We start from the raw sequence: 11,085 nt of genomic DNA on the forward strand, positions 1-11,085 counted from the left end.
CCTGTTGCTTTGGCAGGCGATTCTGTCGAAGCCCTGGTTGATCTCTGGAATGGAAAAATGACCAGGGCAGTGGACACGATTGCTCCTGAGAGTCCTCTCTCACAAAGTGGAGCTACACCAGCCCCTGGTTTTCCAGGGAGCTGGCGGCGATGAAACAAGTGAGACGGAGACTAGAGTGACATTGGTGGAAAACTCAGAGTGAATACAATTGAACATGGGCTAGAGCGTATTTGAAGGCCTACTCCATGGCAATACGGCAGCAAAGAAATTATTCTTTTCTGTCACTATTGTGTCCGCAAAGAGCCGTCCAGCGGAACTGTTTCGAGTGGTATGGGGCCTGTTACATACTGGCCCCCAAGAGGAGTATTCAGACCTTTCAACAGCCTGCTGTGACCAATTTGCCCAGCACTTTGCAGATAAAATCGCTCGGATCCACTCTGACTTGGATACTATAGTTGATACAGACCCAATGGAGGTAACTTGCTTGTCCAGTATTATTGGATATTTTTCAATTTGTACAGCCTGATGATGTGGACACGATCCTTGGAGAGATGAGAGCCACCACATGTATGCTAGATCCTTGATCCTAGTGGAGTGATCAATGCCTTCCTTCGCCAAAGCAGAATGTCAACCTGCTTGAAGGAGGCAGTGGTAAGACCTACATTGAAAAAGCCCTCCTTGAATCCCACCATATTGGATAATTATCAGCCAGTCTCCAATATTCCATTCTTGGGCAAGGTATTGGAGTATGTGGTGGCCTCTCAACTCCAGGGATTCCTGGATGAGACTGATTATCTAGATCCATTTCAATCTGCCTTCAGGCCTGGTTATGGGACAGAAACAGCTCTGGTTGCCTTGGTGGATGACCTACGCCAAGAACTGGACAGGGGGAGTGTGTCCCTGTTGGTTCTGCTGGATCTCTCAGCTGCGTTCGATATCATCGACCATGGTATCCTTCTTGACCACCTTGCTGGGATGGGACTTGGAGGCACTGTTTTACAGTGGCTCCATTCTTTCCTGGAGGGGTGGACCCAAAAGGTGGTGCTGGGGTACTCCTGTTCGACTCCTTGGCAGTGAAGTCCCTCAGGGCTCTGTTTTGTCTCCCATGCAGTTTAATATATACATGAAACCGTTGGGAGAGGTTGTCTGGAGTTTTGGGGTGCAGTGCCAACAGTATGCTGATGACAACCAACTCTACTACTCCTTTCCACCCAATTCCAAGGAAGCTGTTTCTGTGCTAAACCGGTGCCTGTCGGCAGTGGTGGATTGGATGAGGGCGAACAAATTACATCAGACTTGAATTTTCTTTCAAGTCTATAACTGGCTGTGTCCCTGTCCCCACACTAAACTAGGAAAAAACCTCAAAAACTTCAGCTTTTCCTGATAAGTTAGGTATTCCAAAACCCTTATCTTATGTGCCCTCTTCTTTAGTTTCTGAAAATGCCAATTCTGTAAGGCTGTGCATAGCCCTTGGATTCGCCTTGGTGGCTGTTTCAGAACCCCAATTCAAGGGTGCTTTGAGGCTGGGCTGCTTCGCTTTGGAACTGAATCCAAAGTGATGACACCTCCCCCCCCCCAAGGTGGGTCAGCCCTTGTGGGTTCCTGGGTGCCAGCTGCACAGCAAGCACCCAGGAAAACCAAGCACAAGGCCGACTGTGAATCCATTGGACTCCCCGCTTGCTTGCCTCCCTCCCTCCCCACTCACCCCCTGAACCTGCAGGACTTACCTTTACTGTGCTTCCTCCATTAGAGCCATGATTTAAAAATAAGATGAGTGCTCTCTCGTTTTCAAAGATCTACAGTTGCAAACTATGGAAATGGCCCTTTACGGCTGCTGTACTTTGTGGTTGTAGGTCAGTGAAAATCACAGAACCCCTATTTTTTAAATCTCTGCTCTAACGGAAGAGAACAAATGGCAAAGGTAAGTTCCGCTGGTTGCAGCAGCTCCAGATTTGGGGGGTGAGAGGTGAGTCCAATGGACTCACGGTCGGCTTTCCTCCACAGGCAGGTGGGGCAGCCCACCACCACCCCAAATCAGCCTGAGGTGCTTTGGAACCAACCTGTTTTGCCTTGGGATGCCTCGGGCTGACCCAGTACCACAATTGATTTGGCCCACCTCAACATGGATTTGAGGGTTCCGCCCAAGGTGGTATATAGCCCTACAATTCAGTGTTCATTGACAGTGAATAAAGGCAAAATCATTGGTAAAGAATTATTATGGAAGGGATTGAAAATTAAACAGCACTAAGCATTGTGACATTCTTTAAATCTGTAGATTGACCACATCTACAATAGTTTGCCTCATATCAAAATGAGAACTAGAAAAAATGTAGAACTAAAAATTACCTTTCCATTATGACCTCTAGGATCACTTTCCTTGATAGTAACAACCAATTTTGATATACATTAGTGTATACACATTAGAATTTTGGGGCTTTATATGCATGATTAAATAGGCATTGGGTGTGTTCAGATTATCGCAACGGGGGAAGAATTCATTGTGGCTACTCCCCTTGCCCCTGCACCTGCCATTTACATTATCCCCATGCTGCAGTGAGGGTTGGTGTGTTGTCAGAACCTGTCACACAGTGCAGCAGGGCTGGCTTCATACCCACTCTACGACCAACAATTTGCAGTGGGCACAGTGCAGCATGGGAAGATTAGTACCCATCCTGCAACCTCCATTGCATGTCTTGGGTTGCATGGTGGATATGATGCCTGCATGCTGGGTTTGGACGATATGTCAACCCTCGCTGAAGTGCAGGGAATAATGCAAATGTGCAGGGAAGAGCCATGATGGTTTCTTCTCCAACTGCAATCATCCAAACCCAGTAGTTGAATCTCATGTACTAGTTGGTTGCATAGTCACGCAGTTTGGAAAGGTCATTTTGGAGCTTTCAGTCTGCATAGGCTGAATCATTTGGAGCAATCTACAAATTATTTTATTTCACATAACCCCAGATAATTGATGAATATATTTGAAATATATTCCAAATATAAAACCTTGGGGAATTCCACCTATTCAAGTTTCATTTTGTAAGCAGTTACCAATTTATAAGTTTGATTAGGAGCCTTTATCAGTGATCTGTCAAAAACTAGTAAAGTCTAAATATATGGTATCGACTAGATTGTCCCGGTTTCATAATGTGTTCACTACTTTAAAAAAAATCTAAAAATCTGGTGAGACAAGACATTCCCTTTGCAGAAATCATAATGAGTTGTATCGAATTGTTTCCTTCTACTGATGGAATGCTCTTTGATCCAGTAGGGGCTTCAGTCAGCGGAATTGGGAGAGAGGGGATTCTGCTTATTCCTCTTCCCCCTGCACCCCCTAATCTACTCCAGAGGGTTGTGGGACCTTTCAGAACAACACAGGAAATGGGCTGCAAGGGAATCTGTGAAAATCACCTTCCTTTCCATTCTACTGAAGGAAGCCTCCACTGAATCAGAGAGCCTTCTGTCAAGAATGCCTTTGGACACAAGCTAGCAATTTTACATCACCTAGCTTTGATCTTCTATATATTTAATATTTTAGCCTTAATAAGGCTAACAGTTTACATGGCCCCAAAATTAGATTGACAACTCTGTATTCTCCTAGATCTTCCCCGCCCTAATCCTCTCGGCAAAATTAGTGACCCTCTGCCTTCCAATCCTCCAGTAATCAAGATGATTTAAGATGATAAATTATACAATCCAGTAAAATGATCAGCAATTACTTGTTAAATCCATTAGGGGCTCTAGGGTGACTGCTATTTTGTTACTTTTTATTTCAATTACTCCAAAACCCTAGTCTTCAGAATCATTCCTCAAAAGCAATAGTTCACATGCACTGCATAGGTATATCACCAATCTCTACTGCACTGAAGACAGGTGTAAAGAATTGATTTAGCTTCTGTTCACTTCTACATTACATCTTTCAATCCTTTTTTCCATCTTAGTTATTTTGTCCCATTGCCTGTGTGACTAATTTCCCTTTTCAAACTATTCAAAGGTTTTAATTTGTTTTAATTCATTTGATACAAATAGCACCTTAAGACCAAATAAGGCCAAGAAGGGGGATGGGTTCATCATAAAATAGTTAAAATATTAACAATAAACCTTAACATTTGGCTGTAGACAGAGGCAACTAGTAACATGCAACAACTGGTAGTGATGGCTGTGCGTCCACATTTGCATCAAACACCATGTACACATAGTTAACAGAGCTTGGATGAGTATTGCAATATGGAGGAGCATATGGAGATGCAGTTCCACAACATACAGTATTTCTTCTTACTGAAGCAAGGCATTTTTCTTTGGCAATTTGCTCCTCAAATTATTTCTTGGCTTGCTTTTACCATAAATTACACTTGTTTTGCCAAGTTTCTGCTTTGTTTCCCCCTTTATTTTGAGGAAATTCCTCCTTTGAGATTAGAATGAATGAGATTAATATTCTGAGACGTTCTCTATTTCAATGCTGGTTACATTTGATACAACTGTAGCCCCTGTATTTAAATAGCTTGACAACACTTTCATCTTGCAACAGATGCAGACCAACTAAGGCTGCAATCCTAAACACATTTTGCAGTCTTAGTATTTCAAAAATCACCCCTCCTCTTGTTGTCACATCATCTGGAGATTCTCTTTTCAATAGATCCCATTAAACTGAGTAGGACTTATTTCTATGAAACCATGCACATGATTGGGCTGTAATTAATCCAAGACACAACCATTTATTTTATTTCAAAAAATGTCTTTCCTCTGCTCATGCTCAAGATGAAAATCTTTGACCTAATCCACTGAATTGATTAAATTCAGTCACTGGCACTACATTCCCATTAGGTCGAAAGATAGAGAACTCAAATGCTGAAATTGTTTTGGCTACTTCAGAAACTTCCAAACCTTCCACATGGGATACAATCCCTATAGAAGAACTAACAACTGACCTAGTATGGCCACATTGAAAGGTCCCACTTCCCAACAATAATTGCGCAAATGTGGCAGGTAAAAAAATGGGTGACCATAATCATATGATTCTCTACTAGAAAGGGGTGTGGTTATGCCCAGTCAAACACTATTTCCTGCTGTATTCACAGGGACATATTTTGTAGAATGTTTTAGAATATCTCAAGTCTGCATTTTTACACAGCTTGCAAAAAGCTTAAAAACACACACCTTTCTTTTTTTAAAAAAAGATAATCTGATAACTGTAGAGATGCTTAGAAGTATTGGCAAGAGGAAAAATATGCCAGCGTTTAAAAAAAGGAAGAGAAAATACATTGGGGTTTTAATCTGCTTTTTATTCATGAGCTATAAAATCCATTGAAAATAATAGTATGGTATTTGCACTAACTAGCAAGGATTGCCCTCAATGAGTTTGAAACCAATGTTTGAAGTGGAATCTAACTCTAGTTATAAGGACAATTATGTTGGGAAAGTCATAACACTTCACTGGGGTACACAAACTGATGCCCTTTCAGACATTCTGGACATATAATTCCAATCACTGGCCATGATGACTGAACCTGGTGGGAGTTGTAGCCATAGGGTTGCATCCAATAGTGTCCTGCTACCAGCAGAACCACTAGAGGATTGCATTTATCCTCCCCATTGCAGCCCCATCAAACTCTTCCAGAGAGTTGAAGGATAGTTTTTCGCCCCCAAAACATTTGGAGGGCATCAGGTTGCCTGCCCTTGCATTATACCATGGTTAAACCAAACAATGAAAGTGAGGGGAGAACGACATCTTATAATGTCTTAATGCAGGGTTGGACAGCCTATTTTGGGCTGTAGGCATATTTGCCAATTTGAGAAACTGTTGCGGACACCACCACAAAACAGCTGTCTTGGGATGTGTGGCTACACACAAGGAACTTGTCCAAAAGACTGAGTAAAAGGCAGAGATATGAAGCCAATTTTCAGCACTAACAGAAACCTATTTCACAGCAATCCCAGCTGCCCATAAGTGAAGGGGGTAGGCTTGGGCACCTTGGCAGGAACCAAGAAGGATGTCCGGACATACCTCAGTAACCGCAAGTACCGCATTGCCTACCCCATCTTAATGGGTTCCTTTGACACACAATGCAATTTGAATCATCAAGTTAGCTTCCTTTCGGGTATTTGAGAACTTCAGTAATTAAGGATAAGATTCTGAACAGCAGGGAGCTGCACCCCTCCTTTCAATTTTCACTTGGAAGTGTCTGTGTTTGACCAAGATCTAATGAGCTGATCAATTGCCATGCTGGCTGGGGATGATGGAAGTTATAGTTGAACACTTCTAAGGGGCACCAGGCCAGGGAAAGCTAATTTACACTTTACCAGCAACATCACAAAACTAAAACTATTTAATAAATTAATATCCTGCCTTTCCACTAAAAATGGCACTCAAGACAGCTAAAATACAGATTAAAACAACATCTCGATTCAAACTTAACATAAAAACAAATTAAAAATACAATAAAAGATTGATCCAAAACCCAACAGTTTCATCCTCTTCAACAGCAGACCAGTTTATATGCTGAAATCCTGCCTGACCAAAACCGTCTTTGCTTGCTGGCTGAAGGACAATAGAGAGGAATGTGACTTACCCTCCCTTGGCAGGGAGTTCCAGAGCCTTAGAGCAGAAACTCAGAAGACCCTTTTATCACAGTCCCACCAAACATGCCTCAGGTGCTGATGGGACCCAAATTTGGGCCTCTCTAAAAGATTTTAAAACCCAGGCAGGCTTATATGGGAGAATGGGGTTTCTCTGATAGCCTGACCCCAAGTCATAGAGGGCTTATAGGTCATAAACAATACTTTGAATTTTGTCTGGGAATAAGCCATAGCCAATTAGGCTTTTGTAACAAGGAAGTCAGATGCTCCCTATAATTGTCCCCAGCCAACAGTCTGGATGCAACGTTCTAGATCAATTGAAGTTTCCAAAGACTTTGCGAAGGCAGCCCCACATAGAGTGCATTATAGTAGTCTAAAAAGGATGTAACAAAGGCATGTGTCACCATGGCTAGATAAGGAATTCCATTTCATATTTCTCTTCTTTATGCATCTATGATACTGTGCTAGCAAAACAGATTGCTATAAAAAGATATGCACGTACTAATAAAACAATGAAGTAGCAATCTACACAATTATTTTAGGAGAAATGGTCTGGCAACATGGCATCTTTTTATTTTGGGCTCCAGGCTTTAGTCAGTTTAATCAGTATTCCACACAGTGTGCTGTCCCACCTAAATCTAGCCAGTTGCGAAACTGATTCAAACAACATAAATTTGGGTGACCTTGGTGCAGAGTTTGTTTCCCCTTTTAAAAAAGCAAACAATATAAACAGTTCAGTCAAAAACTGTGTCAAACTACTGCATCCCAATTTTAATTCTCAGACCAGGCACAATTCCTGGTAATCATCAATAGCAATGATAAGCAAAACTGAGGCCTAAAATGCAATTAAAATGTTTTCTATGTATAACCTCATTAAAAGAATTGAACAGGTGTTCCTTAATGCCCACAGCCACCGTACCGCAATCGACACACCCACTGTCAGCAACAATCCTTAACATTTTTCACAAAAAGTAAAAAAGAGCAAGCAAAACTCAGTGAAATCCAATCCAATTTCCTTATGTTATAAAGAAATGGCTATAATGTCAAACCTGAATACTACTTCCCCATTGCCCTTGCTGTCAAGTGGAGAAAAACAGACAGCAGCTGGGGACCAAACATATCTGTAACCAATAAGAGAAGCCAGTGCCACATTTTCTTGTTGGCCATTTGGGGGCGGGGGAGGGTTTATTTACATTAGACCTGTAGCATCTTTAAGAACTAGCCAATTACAAAAGCTGGAACAGCTGACCTAGGCCAAGGTGTGTTGTCATCTTGTCCACACAGCCCATTCTGCTGCTTGGAGTCACTTCCTAGCTGCAAAGACAACAGCCAGCATCAAACTTACATCTGTAGCCCAGTGGAAAAGCCTAGCCCCACTATAAAAATAATCTGGTGCCAGGCTTTCCTTACAACTAGTTTGGGATGGGAGAACAGTATTGGGAGTAATGTAAGATAATGAATGAGAACTGATAGTCATGTTTGGAGGACCCTTCAATGAAAGGGGAGTAAACTCCATGATTTCCTGATGTTTTAATTATTTTATGTAAACCACTTTGCAAAGTTCATCTGAAAAATCTAAAAATGTATAAAATATAAAATATTGACTTAAAAATACATCCTGTTGATATCAACTGGACTTCTAACTAAACATAACTAGGGTTAGGCTATACACCTACTCAAGCTGCAATCCTAAAGACACTCACTAGAAAATCAACTCCATTGGACAATGTAGGACTTCTGAGCAAATATCTGTAGGATTGCACTGCAAGGCTGCATCTAATTTACCTGGATTGAATGAAACTAATAGGATTTATTTTCAAGTCTCATATTTTGTATCAGGCTGTAAATTATGGGACTGCTTTATTGGTTTATGACTCGAAACAACTAATAGTAAAGAATAGCCAATATATTATATTTTTAAAAAATAAAGTGTGTTTATTAAAATCACACTTAAATATACAATATTTCATATCATTTTTTTAAAAAGAGAATAATTATTTTTTAACAATAGGGATTTACATTTGCAATTTTAAACTATCCCACTTTCCACAAACTGAAATGTGCAAGTTGCTTGAAGCTATATAAATCGGTCTTGTATTAAATTAAAATGAACTGCAAAAAAAAGAAGCCAAATTTGTAAACATTGCTTGATTATAGTTGTTTTAATAGTAAAACGCACAAGCCAATCACAAAGATGTGTGGCCTTCTTTTGACAGTCACAATCTCAGGAAATCCAATTAAACACACAGTGGGCTGGCAATGAGGCGGAGATATCTTTTCATTGAAGAAATTCTTGAGGATACATTTACTATCAATTCTGCATGAAAACACAGTGATGTTAGGAGTAATTTTTACACAGTAAGCCAAAGTTAAAGTCTAAAATATGGATGCTCCAGCTTTTAATAAAAAATACAAGTTTACCCAAACAGCACCAATATTACTGACAGAGCTATCTTATCTATTTTTTCAGGCATATGTATACAACCTTGAAATTAAAATTCACAACCTAACAGAGATGTGAAGTAACGGAAAACTGGTATTTCACACCTACACACATTCAAACACTACAAGCAAATGTCATTATGTGAGGACATTATTCATCTTCAAATGCACTCTTGTGAAAGAGTCAGTCTCAGGCAAGAACCGTTGCACACATACTTGCGAGTAAGCCCCACTAAACTCTACGAGTCTTGCTTTTGAGTACAAATATATAGGATTGTGCAGTCAGTCATGTTTCAGCAACGGCAAGAAACCAAAATATAATGGAATATTGTTGAATCACACGTATAAGCATAAAACACAGAAACCAACAATTTTGCTTTGCATGGCACATAAGAGTAGCCAAAGCAACAGACAGCTTCAGCCCCTCTTCCTTACAAGTTAGGCTGAGAAGTTTCGAATGTCAGTATAAGAAGACAGCGCCTGAGCAGACTAGGCACAACGTTATGTCATTGAAAATCAAATGGAAGCAAGACCCTGCCTATTTTCACACCAGGCTACTGTCACTTCCTACTAGAAAAGCAGCCAGCTTTAAATTTATAAAACAAACAAGGCCTGTTATACGGAGATGTGATACTCTGGAATAAGGACACTCCCTCAAATTAAGAGGTGCCTAGGAACTCTATCAGCTGCTGTCATATAGCTCCAGTCAAGCAGCCGAACGTACAGAACTGAAATCCAACAGCAGCACAAGGCAGGCTCCGCTAAGAGCGGCCGGCGCGCACACTCTCTCATTCAAGGACGCCTTTTGCGCTTCCCTCCTGTTACGCCAACGTAAGGCCTCCCCCTTCTTCCCCCCTCCCCGCTAATCAAAACACTTCGCGAGTCCTAGGGACGCAAAGAAGATGGCGGAGCAAGGCCCCGCTTACGGCGTCGGAGGAGAGTTTACGCTGCGCTATTTACGTAGGACCCTATTGGGAGCGTGCGCCGCTGCGGCGGGAAGCGTGCGTAGCGGCACTTGGTGAATGCCAATGGCCTATTTCCCGTGAGGGGAGGGGGGATGTCTGATAAACAATGGTGGGCCCCCCCTGCGCGACTCCCTTACCGATTCCTCCTCCTTCTCCATGCCCGTGGGCATCTGCGGCACGGCCCGGTTGATGGAGACGCAGTCATTGAGGTCGGGCATGTCCTTGCCGCGGTAGATGGGCAGCGGTTTGGCGGCGTCTAGCGCCCGGGCTCGGAAGGAGAGTTTGCTCATTGTCTCCCCCTCACAATAACACCCCGGGGCCGGGCTGGGGGAGCTGGGGGGGCGAGGGGGACCCGCACTACGGCCTCGCCGCCGCCGCCCAGCCGCTCCCGAACCCGGCCCGACACACCATGGAGAGCCCCGCCGCCCCGGAACAGCTCCCGCGAAGAGCCGCCCGCAGCTCTAGATCCGCGCCGGGCTCGCTCGATCCGCTCCCTGCGCCATGGCAAACATGGCGGACATTAACCAAAGCGGCCAGCGATCCCGGCAGCCAACGCGAGAGCGGGGAAAGGAGGGAGGGGGGAGGGAGAGAGAGCAGAGCGAGTGAGAGAGCGCGCGGGAGGGGGGGAGAGAGAGAGAGAAAGGGAGGGAGGGAGGAGGAGGAGGAGAAGAAAGGCGACGAGGAGGAGGATGCGCGCGCACCCCCCAGCCGGGTAACCAACAGCGAGCCGTGAAGGAGGCGAGGCCCGACGCGCGCCGTTTCCCTTCTCGGTTCTTACGCGGCAGAGGACGAAGCGCAGGCAGGCGCTGTGGGGAAACTTAAAACAGCATCGGGGCCTTCTTTTTCCTTCACGCAAACTTCTCCACACGCTGGCCCACGTACCCGTAAAAGCACGCGCATGCTCATCACGCCGCTCTGCTGTGGAAAGGGCCACTTCACCCCCCTACCCACAGTTTCTGACAAAACTGTAGGCTATAAAACACATCTCTCCGCTGCACACCTGTGAATGGCGATAAGCACCCGTATGAGCTGAAGGCAATGGTTTGCAATGGCTCCAGAGGCAAACCGGGGTTTGTGACTGTAATGTGCAAATGCGAGCGACCCT

General features: G+C 43.5%; 1 protein-coding gene across 1 annotated transcript in view; it reads right to left on the minus strand.

Annotated features, from left to right (window-relative positions):
• The window catches only part of EPC2 (enhancer of polycomb homolog 2), a 54,051-nt gene extending 43,728 nt beyond the window's left edge, over nucleotides 1-10,323 (minus strand). The window contains exon 1 of the mRNA XM_063116569.1: nucleotides 10,118-10,323. Coding sequence (XP_062972639.1) covers nucleotides 10,118-10,270 — 153 coding nt within the window. The 5' untranslated portion in view covers nucleotides 10,271-10,323. The remainder of the gene's footprint in view (nucleotides 1-10,117) is intronic.
• Between the last annotated feature and the right edge of the window lie 762 nt (nucleotides 10,324-11,085).

This window comes from Elgaria multicarinata, chromosome 2 (genome assembly GCF_023053635.1).
Source record: "Elgaria multicarinata webbii isolate HBS135686 ecotype San Diego chromosome 2, rElgMul1.1.pri, whole genome shotgun sequence".
Lineage (NCBI taxonomy): Eukaryota > Metazoa > Chordata > Lepidosauria > Squamata > Anguidae > Elgaria > Elgaria multicarinata.